This window comes from Anabas testudineus, chromosome 15 (genome assembly GCF_900324465.2).
Source record: "Anabas testudineus chromosome 15, fAnaTes1.2, whole genome shotgun sequence".
NCBI lineage: Eukaryota > Metazoa > Chordata > Actinopteri > Anabantiformes > Anabantidae > Anabas > Anabas testudineus.
In genome coordinates this window covers 9,312,623-9,330,187 of record NC_046624.1, presented here as the reverse complement: position 1 = coordinate 9,330,187, position 17,565 = coordinate 9,312,623, and the positions used below count along the sequence as shown (strand labels likewise).

The 17,565-nt window shown below is 40.8% G+C and overlaps 2 protein-coding genes across 5 annotated transcripts in view; both read right to left on the bottom strand.

Annotated features, from left to right (window-relative positions):
* The window catches only part of dst (dystonin), an 85,462-nt gene that overhangs the window by 32,666 nt on the left and 35,231 nt on the right, over positions 1-17,565 (bottom strand). For 3 of the 4 annotated variants that reach the window (XM_026354078.1, XM_026354079.1, XM_026354077.1), the window contains 9 exons: positions 11,671-11,817; positions 10,240-10,328; positions 10,045-10,153; positions 3,294-3,446; positions 2,933-3,166; positions 2,500-2,784; positions 1,539-2,087; positions 1,155-1,331; positions 181-304 (listed from right to left, as the gene is read on the bottom strand). In XM_026354078.1, the coding sequence (XP_026209863.1) occupies positions 181-304; positions 1,155-1,331; positions 1,539-2,087; positions 2,500-2,784; positions 2,933-3,166; positions 3,294-3,446; positions 10,045-10,153; positions 10,240-10,328; positions 11,671-11,817 (1,867 nt within the window). Of the gene's footprint in view, positions 1-180; positions 305-1,154; positions 1,332-1,538; positions 2,088-2,499; positions 2,785-2,932; positions 3,167-3,293; positions 3,447-4,108; positions 4,346-4,429; positions 4,574-4,673; positions 4,890-4,978; positions 5,126-5,231; positions 9,465-10,044; positions 10,154-10,239; positions 10,329-11,670; positions 11,818-17,565 lie in introns of all 4 variants that reach the window. The other variant, XM_026354080.1, reaches the window with a different exon arrangement.
* Positions 11,824-17,560, bottom strand: LOC113158290 (desmoplakin-like). The gene is made up of 2 exons (XM_026354081.1): positions 14,271-17,560; positions 11,824-14,113 (listed from the first exon to the last, which is right to left on the bottom strand). Exons 1-2 carry the CDS (start codon positions 16,917-16,919, stop codon positions 12,062-12,064), a joined length of 4,701 nt encoding a protein of 1,566 aa, XP_026209866.1. The 5' UTR covers positions 16,920-17,560; the 3' UTR covers positions 11,824-12,061.

The following is a 17,565-nucleotide window of genomic DNA, read 5'->3' as shown; positions in this document are numbered from 1 at the left end:
AACAATTTGAAGCATTATAAGGTTCAGTACTTCACGCTGCTCCTTATAACACTTGACTTTCTGGGGTTTTGAAAGGCTTTGTGACTTTTAACTTAAACTTTAATCCTAATCCCATTATTTAAGTATCAGAAGAATCATTAAAATGGTCCAAATTAGTTTTTCCCATAGATTTTCCCTTACCTACTGACTCCTGGATCTCATCTGGGTGGCTCAACAGATCTCCTTCAGATTTGATTAAAGACTCAGCATTTTTACGTAGTGTGTCAACAGCGGTCTGATGGCCCATCATCTGACCTTGCAGGGCCTGTGAATCAATAAGAATGAAGATGTCAAACAAATATAATCGTATTCACATAGTTACCTGACCTCTGTCCACGTTTATAGATTATGCATTTCACCAGTGTGGTAGATTGAAAAAAGAAACACAACAATAATGTGTAAGGATGTCTGGACTATATCAGTAGAATATGGTGTAATGCTTTGATTTTCACACGTGTGGAGAGATGTAGGTTTTTTGTAAGGATCCAAGGGCCAAAAACAGAGTGATCCTTGGTTGGCTCACAGGCACCTCTTATCTTGGCATATCTATGCTGTAAGTCACTACCTCCCTACAGAGAAATGTTCGATCTAACTATAGCCAACAGCTTTGACAGAGACAGCTCTAACAGCCTGGTTTTCTTATCCTCTCGTAGGAGTATGTAAGCTAGAAATAAATCAAAAGTTATATTCACATGTGGGTTTCAATTTGAACACAGCTAAAAATAGCTTTGTTGTTCTTAAGGCAGTGGAAACACTGTATATGGTAAGAAGGGTCTGTTGTGCTATGAACTTATAACCCAGTTTGTGATCCAAGTTCTGCACGTTGCTTCTAAATAAAGCTATTCTTTATTTCTTGACAACATAAAGCCAGAGAAAGGACAAATCAAATACAAGCCTTTTTGAAGCTGAGTTGTCGAGGCCTTTTTTCCATTTGACCCCTGTGCTGACTTCAAGAATTGGAAAAGCCTCATAGAAATAAGTAAAACTTACACCAAGATTTAAAAAAAGACCACAATCTGAGAAAAATCTGAACTTTTCACCGCAGAATTCTGTGGTTAGGCTTGACAACAACGTTCGGCCTAAGCTATGGAGCCCTGGCACGCAGTGTTTCTTGCCTTGGTCTCCTCTAGCTGCTTCTGCAGTGTTTGTGGATCAGCTGCTATGGCCTCTGACTGCTGCTTTCTCGCCTCCTCCTCTGAGCTGTTGAGCCACTTCAAAAGGCCAGCGCTCGAGTCGTCATACTTCTTATATTTGTCAACCACGTCTTTGAGGTTGTTGCCCAGCCGACAGCACTGAAACAAAGAAAATGACATGAAACTGTATATGATATAGGATATTCATAAACAACATGTTAAGTACCGTTGTTTATCTACAAATGCTCAGATTATTTTAGGTATTTGTTAAACTGTCTAAAAAGACTAATACTGCCACCCAGTGGCAAGAATAAGCTGTTGCAACCTCGTAAAATTCATCTGATGAAGTGTGGGCTGTGAAAATACCTGTGAATGTAGTGTTTTATATCGATTTGCTGCTGAGTCCAGCTTATCCTTGACAGCAGAACAGGTTCCTGAAGTATCCACGTGCAGCAGAGCATTCTTATTCGCAGGGTCAGACAATCCACAGGCTTTAGCCACATCCAGAACTTTCTGTCCTGAAATAGTGATGAAGCGAAGGTCCCCTTTGTGAGAAATCACGTCTTCGGAGTAGCTCTTCTGTTGCTGGAGTTTATCACTGAGTATATTGAGGGAGCCTGCGGGCGAGCCGAGCTCCTCTATCGCCCCCTCAGCTTGGTCCAGCCAGCTTTCAAACTCCTCGTAGTCATCCTGGAACTTCTTCAGCTCCTCCTGGACACACTGCACCTGCTTCATCTGCTGCTCAGCCTGCGTCAGAGAGGTCTCATAGCGCCCTTTCAGCTCCTGGATGTTCTTCTGCAGCTTTTCCTTCTCCTCTGGGGACAGAACATTGGCTTGCTTGTCGAGCAGAACCTGAGCTGACTGGGTGGCCATGATCAAATCCTGCTGCTGGGACAGAATCTCCTGATGTCGAGCCTGAGGAAAGAAAGAAAGAAAGAAAGAAAGAATAGAACCTTAGGACACAATGTCAATACATACAGCTGAACCAATAAAAAAAACAAAACATTTTATTTACATATACAGTGTAATTAATTTATTTGTATGTATCTAATGGCGACTGTCAAATTTTAAATAGAACTTTCTTCAGAAAAAGATGTAGCTTCTTAACTTACTATAAAATTACATTTTATAGTCTCTAATAGTACTTTTTTTTATTATTATTGTCATTTACATTACGTTACGATTTACCAACTTCCTGAGTTTCATTGCTACTTGTCTTTCAGTTTTTATTTTGCCTGGGAATTAACTGGTGCACTGGAAAAGTCAAGTGCTTGCAAACACGTACTATGAAGCAGGAACTGACATTTTTGCAATAGAACAACTATACCTTGACCCTCGCATACTGCTTGTCGAGGTCCAGGGAGGCGTCGTTCTTGCCACTGCTCTCTCTGCCAAAATCTTTTTCAGTGATCTGCAAAGCGTTTCCATTGGCATCGTCATTCTCTCCCATCAGTCCCTTGGCTGAGGTTTCCTCTGTCAAGTTTCCATTCTCTTTACTTATATGGTCAGTTTCATCCACATTGCTCTTGTTTTCATTGCCTATGTTGGATATCCAATCGAGGAGGCCTTCAATTTTGTTCTTACTTTCTTCAAGACGCTCAACAGCAGCTGCCTGAAACAACATCCATATTAGATAGCAACAAAATAGTGTGCACAAATTCAGCGTAATGTGTTGACATTCATTTCGTAGTATGTTAATTACTATGTAACTAATCATTTAAATGCAGTTGAACACATATGGAGGTAATCTGAATTCAGACCTTTTCACTCTCCTGTTTTATGGCTGTGGTTACAACCTTCTCCAAATCTTTCCTGGACTCCTCAGCCCGCTGGTTGATGAGCTTGGCTTTGCTTTTGGCCTCTTTCAACTTGCTCTCAATGACGGCAATTTGATCTGGCATCAGCTTGCTCCGGTTTTCCTCCAGAAATCTTTTAGTGCTGGTTATGACCTCATTCAAGTCGCTGGCGTTCCTCAGTACGTCGTTTTGCAAATCCTTGTGATCAGACAGGCACAGAGTTGGGAGGAATAGCAGAGGGAAGGAATAAAGCAGCTTTTAATTGACGAAAACCTACTTGGACACATACTGTACTTCTTAAAAAGAAAAAGAATATTGGTCTAACCCGATGCTCCTGTTGATACTGCTGCAGATCTGTGACACTCTCAGCATTGTCAGCCTGTTGCTGATGACCGATTAGGCGGTTCTCTGTCAATGTGAGATTGTCACACACTTCATCCAGTTTCTCTGTAAACTCCTTGTGTCTTTCCAATAAAGACTGAGCAAAAAACAAACAAGAAAAACAAAACAAAACAAGGAAAATACAAGTTAATATCAAACCCATCAATCATAGGCCTGTCATTTAGACACATTAACGTCCTCAACGAGACTCAAACTCAATAAAGTTCACATGTAGCAAACCCAAACACTGTTCAACAGTATTTATGCTTGTTAAAGTCTAAACAGCTCAACAACATTTGGGAACAAAACATCACTATCCAAGCAAGAATGGGTAACATGCAAAATCTGCTGAGTACATGTTCATTTATTATAATAAAGCAACAATCTCTGTATGCTGTAAACATGCTATTTTGCCGTTCACCACTTTGGTCTTGTGATGGTAATAAGCACAAGAGGATACAGTATTATGTATGTTAGTGGGCTTGTTGTGGGTGAAGGAGCATTTTGTCCGCTGCTAAATGCTCGCTGGTGTCTTGAGTCCTGTAAAACACAACTAGCACATAGGTTAGTCTGCAGAAGTTACCAAGCACTTGAGCATGCAATGCTGTTATTTCTCTCTTTATTTCAGAAAACAAAATTCATTGTAGAGGTTCAATATCTAACTAAATTGAATGAGTCTTAAAGCTGCACTCGGACTGTTTGAGTGGATCTAATGAGTAACGTGTGGCCATTTACATGCACTTCACATTGCAGGCACACCTTCTCCTTGGTTTCCCTCTCCCTCGTCTCCAGTAGGTCATCTATAGTGCTCCTGTGTGTAATAAGTCTCTCTGTGAGGTCCCTGAAAGCTCGCTGAGTGGTGCTGAGGAACTTGAGGATGTAGCTGCTCTGAGCTGGACTCAGGAACTGAGTGTGTTCAGAAATAAAGCACTGGACCTCAAAGGTGACATCGTCTAACCTGAGCCTTGTGTCCTTTAACAGATTGTTCTGCATGTCCTGGAAGAAAACATGGCATTATCCTGAGCATGTGTCTATAGTTGCTGTAAACGCTGGATATTTTACACAGGAAGTCAACAGTACCTCGTTCTGCTGAATCAAACCTTTCAGTGTGTCCACGTCACATGTATTTAAATCCACCCCCCATGTATCAGAGTGTTTTTGGATGAGGCCCGCTAGTTCATCAAGATCACAAAGATGCTTCTGGTACGTTGATTCCAAATGTGCCTAAAATCACATATATAGGTGTGAACGGTTGATGCAAAACTCACATCTTACAGTACATCACTGTATTTTAACCACAGATGGGATGCTGATGCACACTGACCTTTTCTGTTTCCATTGCTTTAATTACAGAGTGACTTCTTGCTGTACAAATTTGGGTCACATCAGTCAAATTTGTCTCTAACTCCAAATATGTTGACGCCAAATCCTGGTGAATTTGTATGGGAACGTCCTCATCAGCAGAGCTTAAGAGCAGTTTGGCTTTTTCCATGTCTACTTTCAGAGCACCAGCCAGTCTAGAAACCTGGGATTCCAGTGACTGCATGCAAGAGGACATTTACTCAGGAACCGATCCAAATGTTTAATTATTTAATATCACAGGACAAATGTCATTGTTTAGTTTCTAACCTGACATTCTTCTATTTGGATCTGCAGTTCTTCCATGTTGGCGCCTATTGGAGCCTGGACTGAAAGGTCCTTTCTGACATCATCTAAAACATCACCGTGATCCTGCAGTCTCCCAACGCATGCCAAGAAATCCTGGATGGAGAACAGCTGCGGGGAAAGACAAAAATAAAGTCTGAACATAATAAAGTGGAGCAGATGTTGAATGAAAAAGAATGGGTGGGGTTAGTTCGGACTGAAACAGCATTCAATGTACCTTTTTTTTGACCTCCTCAACTCTGCAAGCAACTGCTTTGGCAGACGACTGAGGGGACAGTCGCTGACTCTCTGCAGCAATGTGACAGGGACCCGAGTTGTCCTCTGCTGATCCCTCATCCTCTCCCTCCGAGCTCTCCTCCTTGATGCTCTCTAGTGTGTGCCACTGCTCCTCTTGAGAGTCACCCCCCAGAGCACTGTTAAGAGTGTCCATTACTTCCTGTAGCATTGAAAGGTCTTGACTTGAGGAAACTGTCTTAAGAACCTGTAGCAGCTGCAGCTGGATATGTGGAGACTCAGACTGCCTTTCTTCTTGCAGTATCAATTCTGGATTTTCTGGTTCTTTGCTGTTCAAACTGAGGGTGTTTGGTGTCAGTGAATCCACGTGTAGATCTGGGTGACTGCTCTCTACATGTTCACGAGTTGTGTCTCTCTCATGAAAAGCATCTTTTTCTAAAGGTTGTGGAGTCTGATCTAGGGTGATAGTGCTTTCTGCGTCTTCAGTTTGTGTCTTTTGCAAATCACTGACATTAGTCTCCTTTGAAATCATCCCCACCTGATCATCTACACCAGAAAAAGCTGAAGAGGCAACATCAGACGTAATGCCACTCTCTGACTGGAAATCAGTAATTCCCTGGGTATTTTCACAAACATGCACATCTGGCTGTTTTCTGTCTGACAGGTTATCAGATCCGAACTTTTCTCTCATAGTTTCAAACTGTGCTGAGTTGCCGTCGGATGACACAGAGGATGGATTTAAAGAGGCGACATCGCCATTAACATTTTGATGCTCTTTCTCATCTCTTGACACAAACATCTGCTCATTATCACTGAAATCACCCATATGTTGCCTCTCTGGGGAAATCCACTTTAAGTGTCCTTCAGTAACATCACTGTGCTCTGAGTCTAACAAGTCTTTATTAGCTGGCACCGCTTCAAGAGAAACACTATTGTTTGAGTTTTCCTTGCCACAGCACGTATCATTGAAAGCATCTGTTGAGGTCTTGTTTTCACTGGAAACAACAGGTAACTGAGGAGAGTTGTTTAACTGTCTCTGACCATTTTGAGAACAGCTGGGCTCAAATTCAACAGTAACATCACTTCCTGAACAAAGCTCTGCTTGCTGAGGTAATGCTATTCTGCTGCCATCTACTGTATTGTTTTCGTCATAGCCCCAATCAGCCCTGGAACCTGACACAAATCCACTTTCAACCAAATCCCCGGGCGATGAGTAATCTATGCTCTGAGCTAGCTCACTGTCCAAAGGTGGGGGAACAGCAATTGTGTCATTCCCCATGCTACACTCCTCAAACCACACATTACAATGTGGTGATGACACGTCTAATTCACTGTCCCAAACAGTCTCATTTCCCTCTTTTCCATAATTGTATCCGGTGATGTCATTATCAATAGGTGAGTCAGAATTACAAGAGTGAAAAGAAGTAGAGATATACTGAGTTTGTGTTTCTGGATCACTGACACTGATTCTGTCGTTCAGACTAGATGGATCTGACTGGACAGCATTTTCTGTTACAATATGGGATATAGCAGCTCCATGTGTCCGCAAGCTGTCCATTAACTCCTGTGAGTCATCGTCTTCTGCCGGTAAAAGTGATGTATCAGTGTGATGAATATACTGTGCAGTAACCTGACTCCGTGAGGAGGGTGAGCTCATCAGAGGCTCATAGCTACAGCCTGAGGAAGTGGACTGATGTAGAAAATGACTCGTCTCTTGTACATTTTCTCTTGTCTCAAGGTCTGATGCACCTCTGCTTTCTAATTCTCTTTTCCCATCTTCCTCCTCATTGGTCAGATCTAGCACAGTGACAGTAACCTCACTGTCAGTGGGCTGCTGGATGTTTCCGGCTTCATTCATATTTATTAAGTGCAGATTATGATCAACAGAGATGGAGTGGCTGCAGCTTCCCTCTGGGTAAATGCTCACTTTGGAACATATATTAAGGTTGTTATCAGCAGCGGTCATTAATCCAGACTGCAAAGACTCATTGATACTATCGGTGCAATCAGACCTTAAAAAGCTCTGCTGTTCCATAATGGAAAGAGCGATATTTGAGGATATGGATCCATCTGACAGTGTGCGTTTTAAAATAGACAATGGGCCCTCCTCCTCTCCTTTAAAATCTCCTTTATCATCTGAGTGTAAGTCAAGCAGCCTCAGTACTGTTGTCTCATCAACTAGCCCCTTTTTAAGAGCGTCCTCCAGGTCATAACGCCTCCCAGATGTGACATCTAAAATACCTCCTTCCTCCAACTGTGCTTTCAGAAGATGAATAGCGTGGACTCGCTCATTTTCACTTTCTACTGAGCCCCTAAAGCATAAAGTCTTAGCTGGGTTAATATAGATATTTCTTGACTCACTGCACAGTGACTCAGCATCATAGTGTGGCAGTGTTTGACAGCAAGCTTTCACTGAAGGCTCTGAGTCACACGTCGTAGATGGTGAGTCAACGTTTGTGTGTTTTGCAGAACATAATGCAGGAGAGACTGACATTTCTAGAGAAGTAGCAATATAAAGAGCTTCACTTTCAGTATGTGCTGAATCGGTATTTCTGCAAATGCTCTCTGCAAATTCATCTGACTTTGTGTAGATGGTGTTTTGAAATGTGCTTATTTGTGACACATTAGACTCTGAATTATCAGTAAAGTCCTCAACAGCATCTTCTTTTAGATTCTTGTCAACTGCATATGTATTTTCATGAAGGGAAATTCTCCCATTTCCAGAGGAAACAAAGGAATGATGATCAACCGTGAGCTGTGCGTTTTCATCAAAGTTCATTGAATTGACGGAGGATAGAAAATCATGAGAATGAAATGTGTGTTGTGTGAACTCCTCTGTTTCCTCTGTTGTGTGCAAAGGTATCTCTAAATCAACCTGTTCTGAAAGATCACAGATACTGAAAGTCAGAGAGGCTACGTTTTTCTCAGTGTTTTCACAAGACATCAAATCTTTGAGAAAAAGTTTAACCATTTTAGTCAGCTGCTTATCAAGTATAAGGACCCTCTGTCCTGACTTTGGATCAATGTAACTGTTCATCTTTAGGTAGGAGATGAATAAATGTCTTTCCTCTGAGGGAACTAGGGCATTTTCAACATTTATGCAATCTGCAGCATGATAGCAACCATCCACTGTGAGTTTTTTATACATAAGCCATGATGAAAACTTTTCCTTAAGAGCATCAACATCAGGAAACATATCAGGGATTTCTATAGACTTTAAAAACTCTGCTGTGTAACGGTCAATAAAACCATTCTGTGTGGCGGAGTCCATGTCAACCACCTCCGAATTTTCTGGAATGAACAAAGCTGCTATTTTTTGCCGATCACTGAACAGTCTGCTCGTAAACTCATCACTGGTGATTTGTTCATCACACCTGTATGAAGAGGACACAGTGTGGAATTCTCCAGAATGAGGCAACACAAGTCCCATAAACTGACACTGATTTCCAAGCACAACGAGCGTGCTGCTAGAGCTCATCAAATCGCACTGAACACATGCGTCCACTTTTAGCCTGTCACCACCTTGGAAGCCGCCAATATCCTCAGACGCCTCAGCAGTTGCAGTTTGACCTAACGACCTTGACATGGTCTTATGATCGCTTAAACCATCACAGACAGAGCTCAGAGTGGTGATGTTCCTCCCTGATGTCAGTGATTCATTTCTACGAAGGCAGTTTAGTATCAGTCTATTGACCTCGCAGGGCTCAGTCTGCTCAGGCGTGAAGAGTGGCACATTTTCAGCAGTGCTGTGATGAATCATATCCTGACAGCTCTTTTGTCTCTGAAGAATGTTTACATAGACAGAAGCAGGGATTAAACCACACTGAAACACCTTCTCTAAGGTCCTTGTGTCACCTGTGTAGCGCACATTCACTCCATCGCTCACTACTTCGACCTCTATCATCTTCATAACCAGGTGTTCATAATTGGACCCCTCCCTAGCTGTGGCTACTTCAGACAGGGACACAGAAGAGACATGTGTAGTCAGTGTGCACTTGCTTGCATCATTTTGCATTATTCTGCTCTGGCAAGGGGCGTCGTAAAGGGGATCTTTTTTAAGTGCTTCATCTGAGTCCAGACAGATATGCGGCTCAGACCAAGAGAGGTCAGAGGTCGCGATTTGGGAATTTGGGAGAGTGACCCAAGCCATCTCATCAATTGGGCCACTCATGATTTCAGTCCCAAGCCCAGCAATCCCAACACTGGATGGTAAATCCTGCACAGAATGACAATTTAACAATTACTCAACAGTTTCAACAACAACAAAATCTGTATTATTTATGTAAAATTTCCAAAACAAAACAGAATCTATACTTACCACCACACAAACATGGGAATGTTAAAACGCCATGTGCATAAGTGCAAGACGGTATCAGGGTTGCAACAGGAGAGTGACAAATATACATTTAAAGCTATCATGCATGTGGGAATGCAGCATCTTGTTAGTCACCACATACTGTAGGTAAAAAGGTTTTGCATCATACTGGTTATCCTGTGGAGCTGTAAGGAAACTCGAGCACATTAAAAATGGTGAAATGTCAGACCAAAGCCAGGCGCTACTAAGCATGTTTACAGCATACTCTGATTTTCTGTGTTTGAACTGTACAAATCTACACCTGATTATCTGGTGTAAGAGAATAAAGTGTGCAATGCAAACAACTGATCCAACCGTACTAAGAGAAGGGAAAAAAAGTTAGTCATGCAACTAAACATAAGGCAGCACTGCTGTCAAACATTAAAGACCATATAAGACATTAACTCAATCCACTCAATCAACAAAGAGCCTGATGTCCAACCTCTTCTGCAGAGGTTGTCTGATCTGAACACTGTTGGGAGAGTTCATTGTACGCCTGGTTGAGTTCCTTCAGCTGCTCCTCGGCCTTCTGCCTCTCTTCTTCTGTCATTCTGTAAAACAAAATACAACTAATGAAGATGGAGGTTTTCACAGTGAATCAAGTCTTTTGAATGTTGCTCAAAAAAACTTTGCTTACTTGTCACTGTGTTTGTTCAGCATTAGTTTTGTGGCTCTCACTGCTTCTGCAATTTGTTCCTTCTTAGTGAGCATTTCCTCGACTGACACCTGGAATATCAAACAGTAATATTTTTTATGCAAAGCAGAGACGCACAGTTTGTAAATATGAATTACTTTTTGTGATATACTTATTTATATAAAATATCAAAATATGATATCAGTTAATTACAAAGACATACTACCTTTATATTTTTATAAAATAAAAAATATAATAATAAGATAAAATAAAAACCCCAACATACAATGATGCAATCCAATAGAAGAGCTCTTAAATTAAACTTAGCTAATTTTAAATGTCCAGTGTTGTGTATGAAAGGGGACTTGTTCGAACTTAATGATCAACCTATTATTTTTTCCCTCTTTTTCACACTTTTGTTTTGAGTTTACATCTTAAGTTAACTGTGGTTGCAATATTTGTGACAAAAATAAAATAAAGTGTCAGTGCCCAGGTTTCCTGGTCCACAGATTTTGTTTATTGCACTAATTTACAGACAGAGGGAAACTTGTTGCTTATATAATTTAGGTCAATCTACTGTCCACAGAGATAGGTGCTCTAACGAGTCTGCAGCTATACAGTCCCATACGTAGCAAGCTGCGATGCACTGTATGTTCTGACACCTGCTGATCACAGCCAGCATTCAATTTTTTGCATGATTGAACATTAACATTGCTGTAACATTAAAACCACAAGGTGGTTTGTTTTAATGTTACAGCTCATTGGTGTAAATAGAATTATATAAAATAAGTCAACACTCTAATGCTAAACGTTTGACAACTATAAATGTGTAATGGTCTAAAGTTATCCAGTGCTACTGAATGAGTTTCTATTAAATCGACAACTAATTTCTTCAAGATCACCAAGTTGGTTCTCTGTATTATTCTGTCACAGTTTCACTTCTATTATGATACACTGCAAAGATAATGAGAATTTTTCTGTTTTTGTTTTTTTTTTAGTTTGTTTTTTTTTTTTGTCTGTTTTTTTATGTTTCAGTGAACTGTGAGGCTGATGGAACTTATTAGTCATTCAATTTGTGTTAAAATACAAGTGCTTGTGCAACTTTTAGTACATTTAGTATCATTAGATCAGTTGGATATGACTGAAATAATCAAAAACATCACAAAATCTATAAGGGGAACTGTTCTTTTGAAAGCTGAGTAAACAGCAGATCTGTTATGGCTAATTACAACCATTGCCCATAGGGTGAAATATGTGGATTAAATGCATCATATAGTAGATAGCATGTTTTATTAGAAACCATACACTGTCACATCAAAAGGCTCTGATATCATTTTGATTAGAAAAATATTTTTCACCAGAAAACCAAAGCATAACAAATATGTGGCAGCATAATAAAACAGCAAAGCACCCAAAACAATTCATATAATTTACCTGGGGACTATTAGGAGCGTCTGTGTTGGCATTGCTATCTTTCAGAACATTGCCATCATTGTTCAGCTTCTGTTTCACATTGGACATCCAGTGCAATAGTTTGCTAACTTTATCACCGTGCTCTCGCTTCTCCTCATCAACAGATCTCTACAATCAGAACAGATGCATTTTTGACACCATGGTTAACTTTGTTACAATAAAAAAAGAAAGAAAGAAAACACTGTAGAGCGAATGCCAAACACATTTCTAATCAGACTGAATACACCAAAGGTCAACCACTATTAGCTGTGTGTAAATATGTGATATCAGCGACATCAAGGGAACTTTACAATCAACACAACCAAAGTGAATCCTGTTTTGTTTTTATGTTATGAACCATCATATATGTACTTTATTGCATAAATGCCCAGACATAATGAAATGTTGATTTGGCTCCAAAACCAAAAGCTTTTGTGGCCTCGAGTAACCTTAACCCAGTGTGGCAGTCGTACACACTTCTTTCGAGTGCCTCTCTGAAGGTGATTCTTCTCTTGGTCTTTGGACAGGTGAGGCTTTTGGTGTCGAACTTCTCATCTTTGAGTACAGAGGCAGTACTTTTGTCAACAAGGCCACTCTGAATGACTTCCTCAAGTGAGACTCTATCATGAGTGTCAGGGCTTATCAGTCCTCCAGTTAGGAGCTGGGACTCAATGCAGCGAAAACCAGCATCCTTTGGGAAGAGATTTTCCTGAACGGCCTGGGAAATAGACAACGCCTTTCCAGTCTTCGGGTGAACAATGCCATTAAATGCCTGCACAAACTTTTGAAGCTGCTGATTCAAAGCATCATCTGAAAGACCTCTTTTAAGAGCCTCGGAGAGAGTGACCTTCTCCCCTGAAGAGGGGTCACAAATACCTCCAGTACAGGCCTGGGCCTCTAACAGCCTTAAGGCAGTAGCTCTATCGATGAAACCCTCTAGAAAACCCTGAAAAACTGACAGCCTTTTCCCCCGAGTGAGATCCCAGAGACCAGCAATGGGGCTGTTAACGTCCTCCACAACAACCATTCTTGAAAATATGATGTCCACAATCTCATAGATACTAAGAAGACCGCTGCGGTAGCTTTCAAGTTCAGCTGTTTCAAGAAACCTCTGACTTAAGGCAGACTCTAAACAAAGTTGTCGACCACTTCTGACATCAACAATGATGTGAAGTGGGTTTCCACTGCTGCCAACTATGGACTTTTCCTGCCACTCACTTTCCTGCTGTGACAGAAACAGATACGTCCTCTTGTCAATGAGTTTCCCCTTGAACGCTTCATATGTTGACATTTCAATACCACAACTGCTGCTGATAACAGACACTCTGTGAGAACTGGCGGGAGAGACATTTGTTAGGTGTCTCTCACCGAATGGAAAGAGAAACATGCAGCCATCGATGTCATAAAGGCAACTCTTAAGTATTTCAGAGTAGTATGCTTTCTGTCCTGTATCAGGGTTGTGGAAACCTTTAGGGTTACTTATGGGATCATAGAGACTCTGTAGAATCTCCTTGTTCAAAAGACCTTGATCAACAGCGATGCTAGCCGGCACCCGGACACCAGTCTCTGGGATCATCACTCCTCCAGTGGAAACCTGTATCTCAAGGATCTTCTTGCCTGAGTACCTATCGAGAATCCTTTCCTCCATTGCTTCAAACACACACAGCTTTTTGCCAGCATGGAGGTAGCCGCTAACAGCTTTTTCTGCCTCTATCAGTTTGTCTTTCAGGCTTGTCTCTACAATACCTTTCTCCAGAGCCTCTTGAACTGTGTATGTTTTTCCTGTGGCCACATCTGTAAGACTTCCTGTTGCAGCTTGAGCCACGAGAAACTCAAGTGCATAAGTCTTTGCTAAGAAGCCTTTCTCAGCAGCTTCTAGGAAGGAAATCTTCTTCTTACTTGAGTCCACGTAAACTCCAGCAATTGTAGTTGGTTTGCCAGTGTACGGAGCAAGTGCTGCTTGCAACTCTTCTGCTGTAACAAGACCCATCTCCAGCTTACGCAAAACCTCTTCCTCCAAGAGTTTAAGTTTGATCAAGCGTTGAATAGTTGTGCTTCCTTTGAGTTCTGGCAGCTTTTGGGAAGTTGAATATGTCACACTCAGCTTTGCACTGTCTGTCAAACTCTTCTCTGACATAGTTACAGATTCACACGTTTCCCTAATCTGATAGGTTTTTGTTTTGGTGATGCTTTGACTTTCATTCGACTTTTGCTCCGCTAGTCCACACAGGGCCATGTATCCATGCATTGTCGCAATCTTATAGGTCGTGTTTTGCACGTCTTTTTGTAGGAGAGAAGCAGTAGGGCTACTCAAAGTGTTCTTGGTTAGTGAGTCATGGAGGCTTTGGCTCAGGATGACTTCAGTTTTGTCTTGTTTGACTTGTTTCAGTCCTTCAAGAATCTTTTCTTTCTCCATTGCTGTGATCTGTAGATGTAATATTGGAAGAACCTTTAGGTCATAAATGACACATTCACAACTCCTAAATAAGAACTTTGATAAATATTTAAAAAACTGTACATTGATAAAATGTAATAGATTTGATTACTAAATACAATAGTGTTTAAACTGACTTCATCCATACCTCTGAGGACACTTTCTTTTTGAGAATATCTTCCTCCATCTTGCATTTTGTGCTTTCATATGAGGGTGCCACCTTTTGCATCATTGACAAATCTGTCTTCAATGAAGCAGCCATGTTGTCTTTCACATACTGATCACTGGCTTCACTGACATCCTGTTTATTCTTCCTCAAGTTGTCAAGCTTCATCCCTACAGCCGGCACTAACAGCTTTTCCTGCAGGTTTTTAATCTCTTTGACGTATGACTCCATTTGTTCTCGAAGAGCTCTCTCCTCGGTTTCCTTCAGTGTAAGTTTCCACTCACTGTCTGTCAACATCTCTTTAATCTTAGCTGACTCCTTTGACTGTTCATTGCAGAGGCTTTGCAAAGCGCTGATTTTTAAGTTGAGTTTAAGCCTCTCTTCCTCCAGTTGTGTAATTTGGGATTTTGCCTTCGACAGGTCTTGGCTGAGCATTGCTTTGTCTTGTTGCAGTTTGTCCATTTTGATTTGCAGTTGCATTTGTTGCTCCATTTGTTGCTTTGTTTCCAATGTGACCTGATGCGTGGTTTTTATTTGTGTCGTACTTTGTTTGAAATATTTATTGAGCATTTCTCCTAATTCTGCACTATGTTTGTTTGACTTGTCATTTTCAGACTGTAGTAAAATGAGTTTTTTCTCTATCTCAGTCTGCACTAACAGCAGCTGCCTCTCATAGGCCTCTTTCTGAAGTTCTAGTTTAGCCTTTAACTCCTCTAGCATTTTCTTGCACTTGCCCAGTTGTTCTTCCATCTCCTGAGCTCTTAGCTGAAGGACAGAGTTTTCTTTTTCCTTTTTCTCTTTTTCTGTTTGGGTGTATTGCAGCTTTTCTTTTAGTGTTTTGACTTCGGATCCCAGTGAGATGTTTTTCTGTAATGCCTCAGCTTTCTCACGCTTAAGAACCAGATTCTCATGCTGTAGATTAGACTGAGATTTGTCAGAGCTAGACTGAGCAGTTTTAATACTGAGCTTATGTTTGAAAAGCTCGTCTTCTAATGTCTTGATTTTATTGAGATATTTTTGCCTCTCAGCAGATTCCTCTTCGAGCGTTTTGTTCTTTTTCTTGAGAATCAGGTTTAAATCATTAATTTCAGCACTTTGCATGTGGACATTCTGATTTGCTAAATTCTTCTCAGCATTCACTGACTTCAACTCTGACTTCAGTTTTGTTACTTCTTTCTCATAATTGGCAATATTTGAATTGAGTGCTTGGATTTTCTGCTGGAGTTCAGTAATCTTCTTTACCTCGTCACTGTAGTCCTGTAGTTTGATTTGAAGATCGTGGGAGCTCTGGGATTTTTTATTTAGTTCCTCCTCGATTATTCGGAGCTGTGATCTGCTTCCCTCCGCCTGTGACTTATAGATCTTAATTTGCTGATCCTTGCTGTCAATTTCCATCATCACCTGTTCAAGTTTGGTTCTCGCTTTCTTGAGATTATTTTCCATCTCCATATTTGTCATTTTTAACTCATGAACCTTCTTCTGTAACTGAGACACAAGTAACTCACTATTCTGAAGTTCTGCTTCAAGGTTTTTACATTTGAGTTGAAGAGCCTGATCGGATCTCTTCATTAGGGCACATTCCTCTTTAGCTGATTGAACCTGTTGCTTCGAGCTCTCTATTTCACTCTTTAAAGACTTAATCTTTTGCTCAGAAAACGCCCTCTCTTTCTCCAGTGACTCCATCTGGATCTGAAGACCTCGGACGTCACTGTCGGATGAGACATTGATCCTCGTCAGCTCGTTGCATTTGAATTTCAGCTGATCTATCAGCGCCTGCTTTGAAGCTATTTCTTCTTCTAAGTTGTTAATCTTGTAACTGTTTTCCTGCTCTGTGGAGCTCTTCTTATGCAGTTCTCCTTGGGCGATCTTCAACTGCTCTTTAAGGCCGTCAACTTCAGTGGTTTGGAAATAATTGTTTTGCTCTAATGAGGACTTTACTCTTTGCAGAGATCTAATTTCCTCTTGAAGTTCACTGATGGATTTCTTCAAGTTCAGCGTTTCCTGCTGGATCTGATCTGATTTCTGGCTTGTATTGATTCTTTCAGTTTCCATGTCCATCTGAAGTTTCTTCACTCGGTTATTGCTGTCATCCAACAGCTTTTTGTACATTTGTGCTTTCTCCTCAGCCATTTCAGCTCTTTTCTGGAACAGGATTAGTTCCTTTAGTTCCTGCTTCAGAACACCTGCCGCCATGCTGTCATTTTCGTTATCTACAGATGACTTCGGTTCATTCTCGACAGTCAACTGAGCCAAATTGTTAGCTTTAGCCTGGATTTGACTTTGCATCTCTTCCTCAGTGCTTTCTTTAATGTTTAGTTTTTTCTGAGCCAAAGACCATTTCGCCTCTGACTGCTCTATTATTTTTTTTGTGTGAATTAACTCCAGCTCACTGGCAGCTTTGTCTTTAACCACTACGTCTAATTTGTTGCGATACTGATGAATGTCAAGCTCAAGCTGGGATTTCTGAAAGTTTAGGTCATCAATCATTTTCTGTTGTGTTACGACTTCTTCTTCCAACTTTTCCAGCTGTGTTTGTCTTTGAGCCAGCAAAGCTTCCTGTTCATGGACCAGTCGCTTAAGTTGACTAATCTCTACCTCCCCTGCAGTTTTTTGGAGCTCCATGCTCTCCATCCTTTTTGCATTCTCTGCTCTTTGAAAAGCTTTTCTGTTCTATAATACAAAAAAATAAGTCATCCACTCTTTCATGGAATAAACTGCATGAATATTTTACTTGGTATGAGAGTGCTGCAGCAACATAAAGCAACCTCTCCAGAATTCTGCAATTGCAAGACTATTGTGAAAGGATCAAACCAAATTCAACAACACGATGTTGTTAAATTATTAATAATGATAAAATACCAAAGTCCTGGAGAGGCTTTAGTTTCCCACAGAAACGATGAAAGAAAGATGTTCAGTCAAAGAACGAGCTTTCTGCGCTCAGGTAGTCACCATCACCAGCGATAAAAAGAGTTGTACATTCACACATGCACCAGTTTACCATGTTCCCTTTGCTTCTTTTGTGCAATGAAGCAAATTATCTTCACTCATGATGAGGAGACCATACATATTCAGAGTTCACCTTCAAAGGGAGCGAAGAAGTCGTACAGTTTGAGGAGAAAAAAAATAATGTAGGTGTCGCTTACATTATTTTACAATTTTACAACTTCTTAGGCAGTAAAACATGCTGATGCAAAGCACGCAAAGATAAGAATGTAAATCTATGCAGGCATTACCAACTGTAAAAGCAGAAAGATATCAGCGTTAAAACTGGACCTCT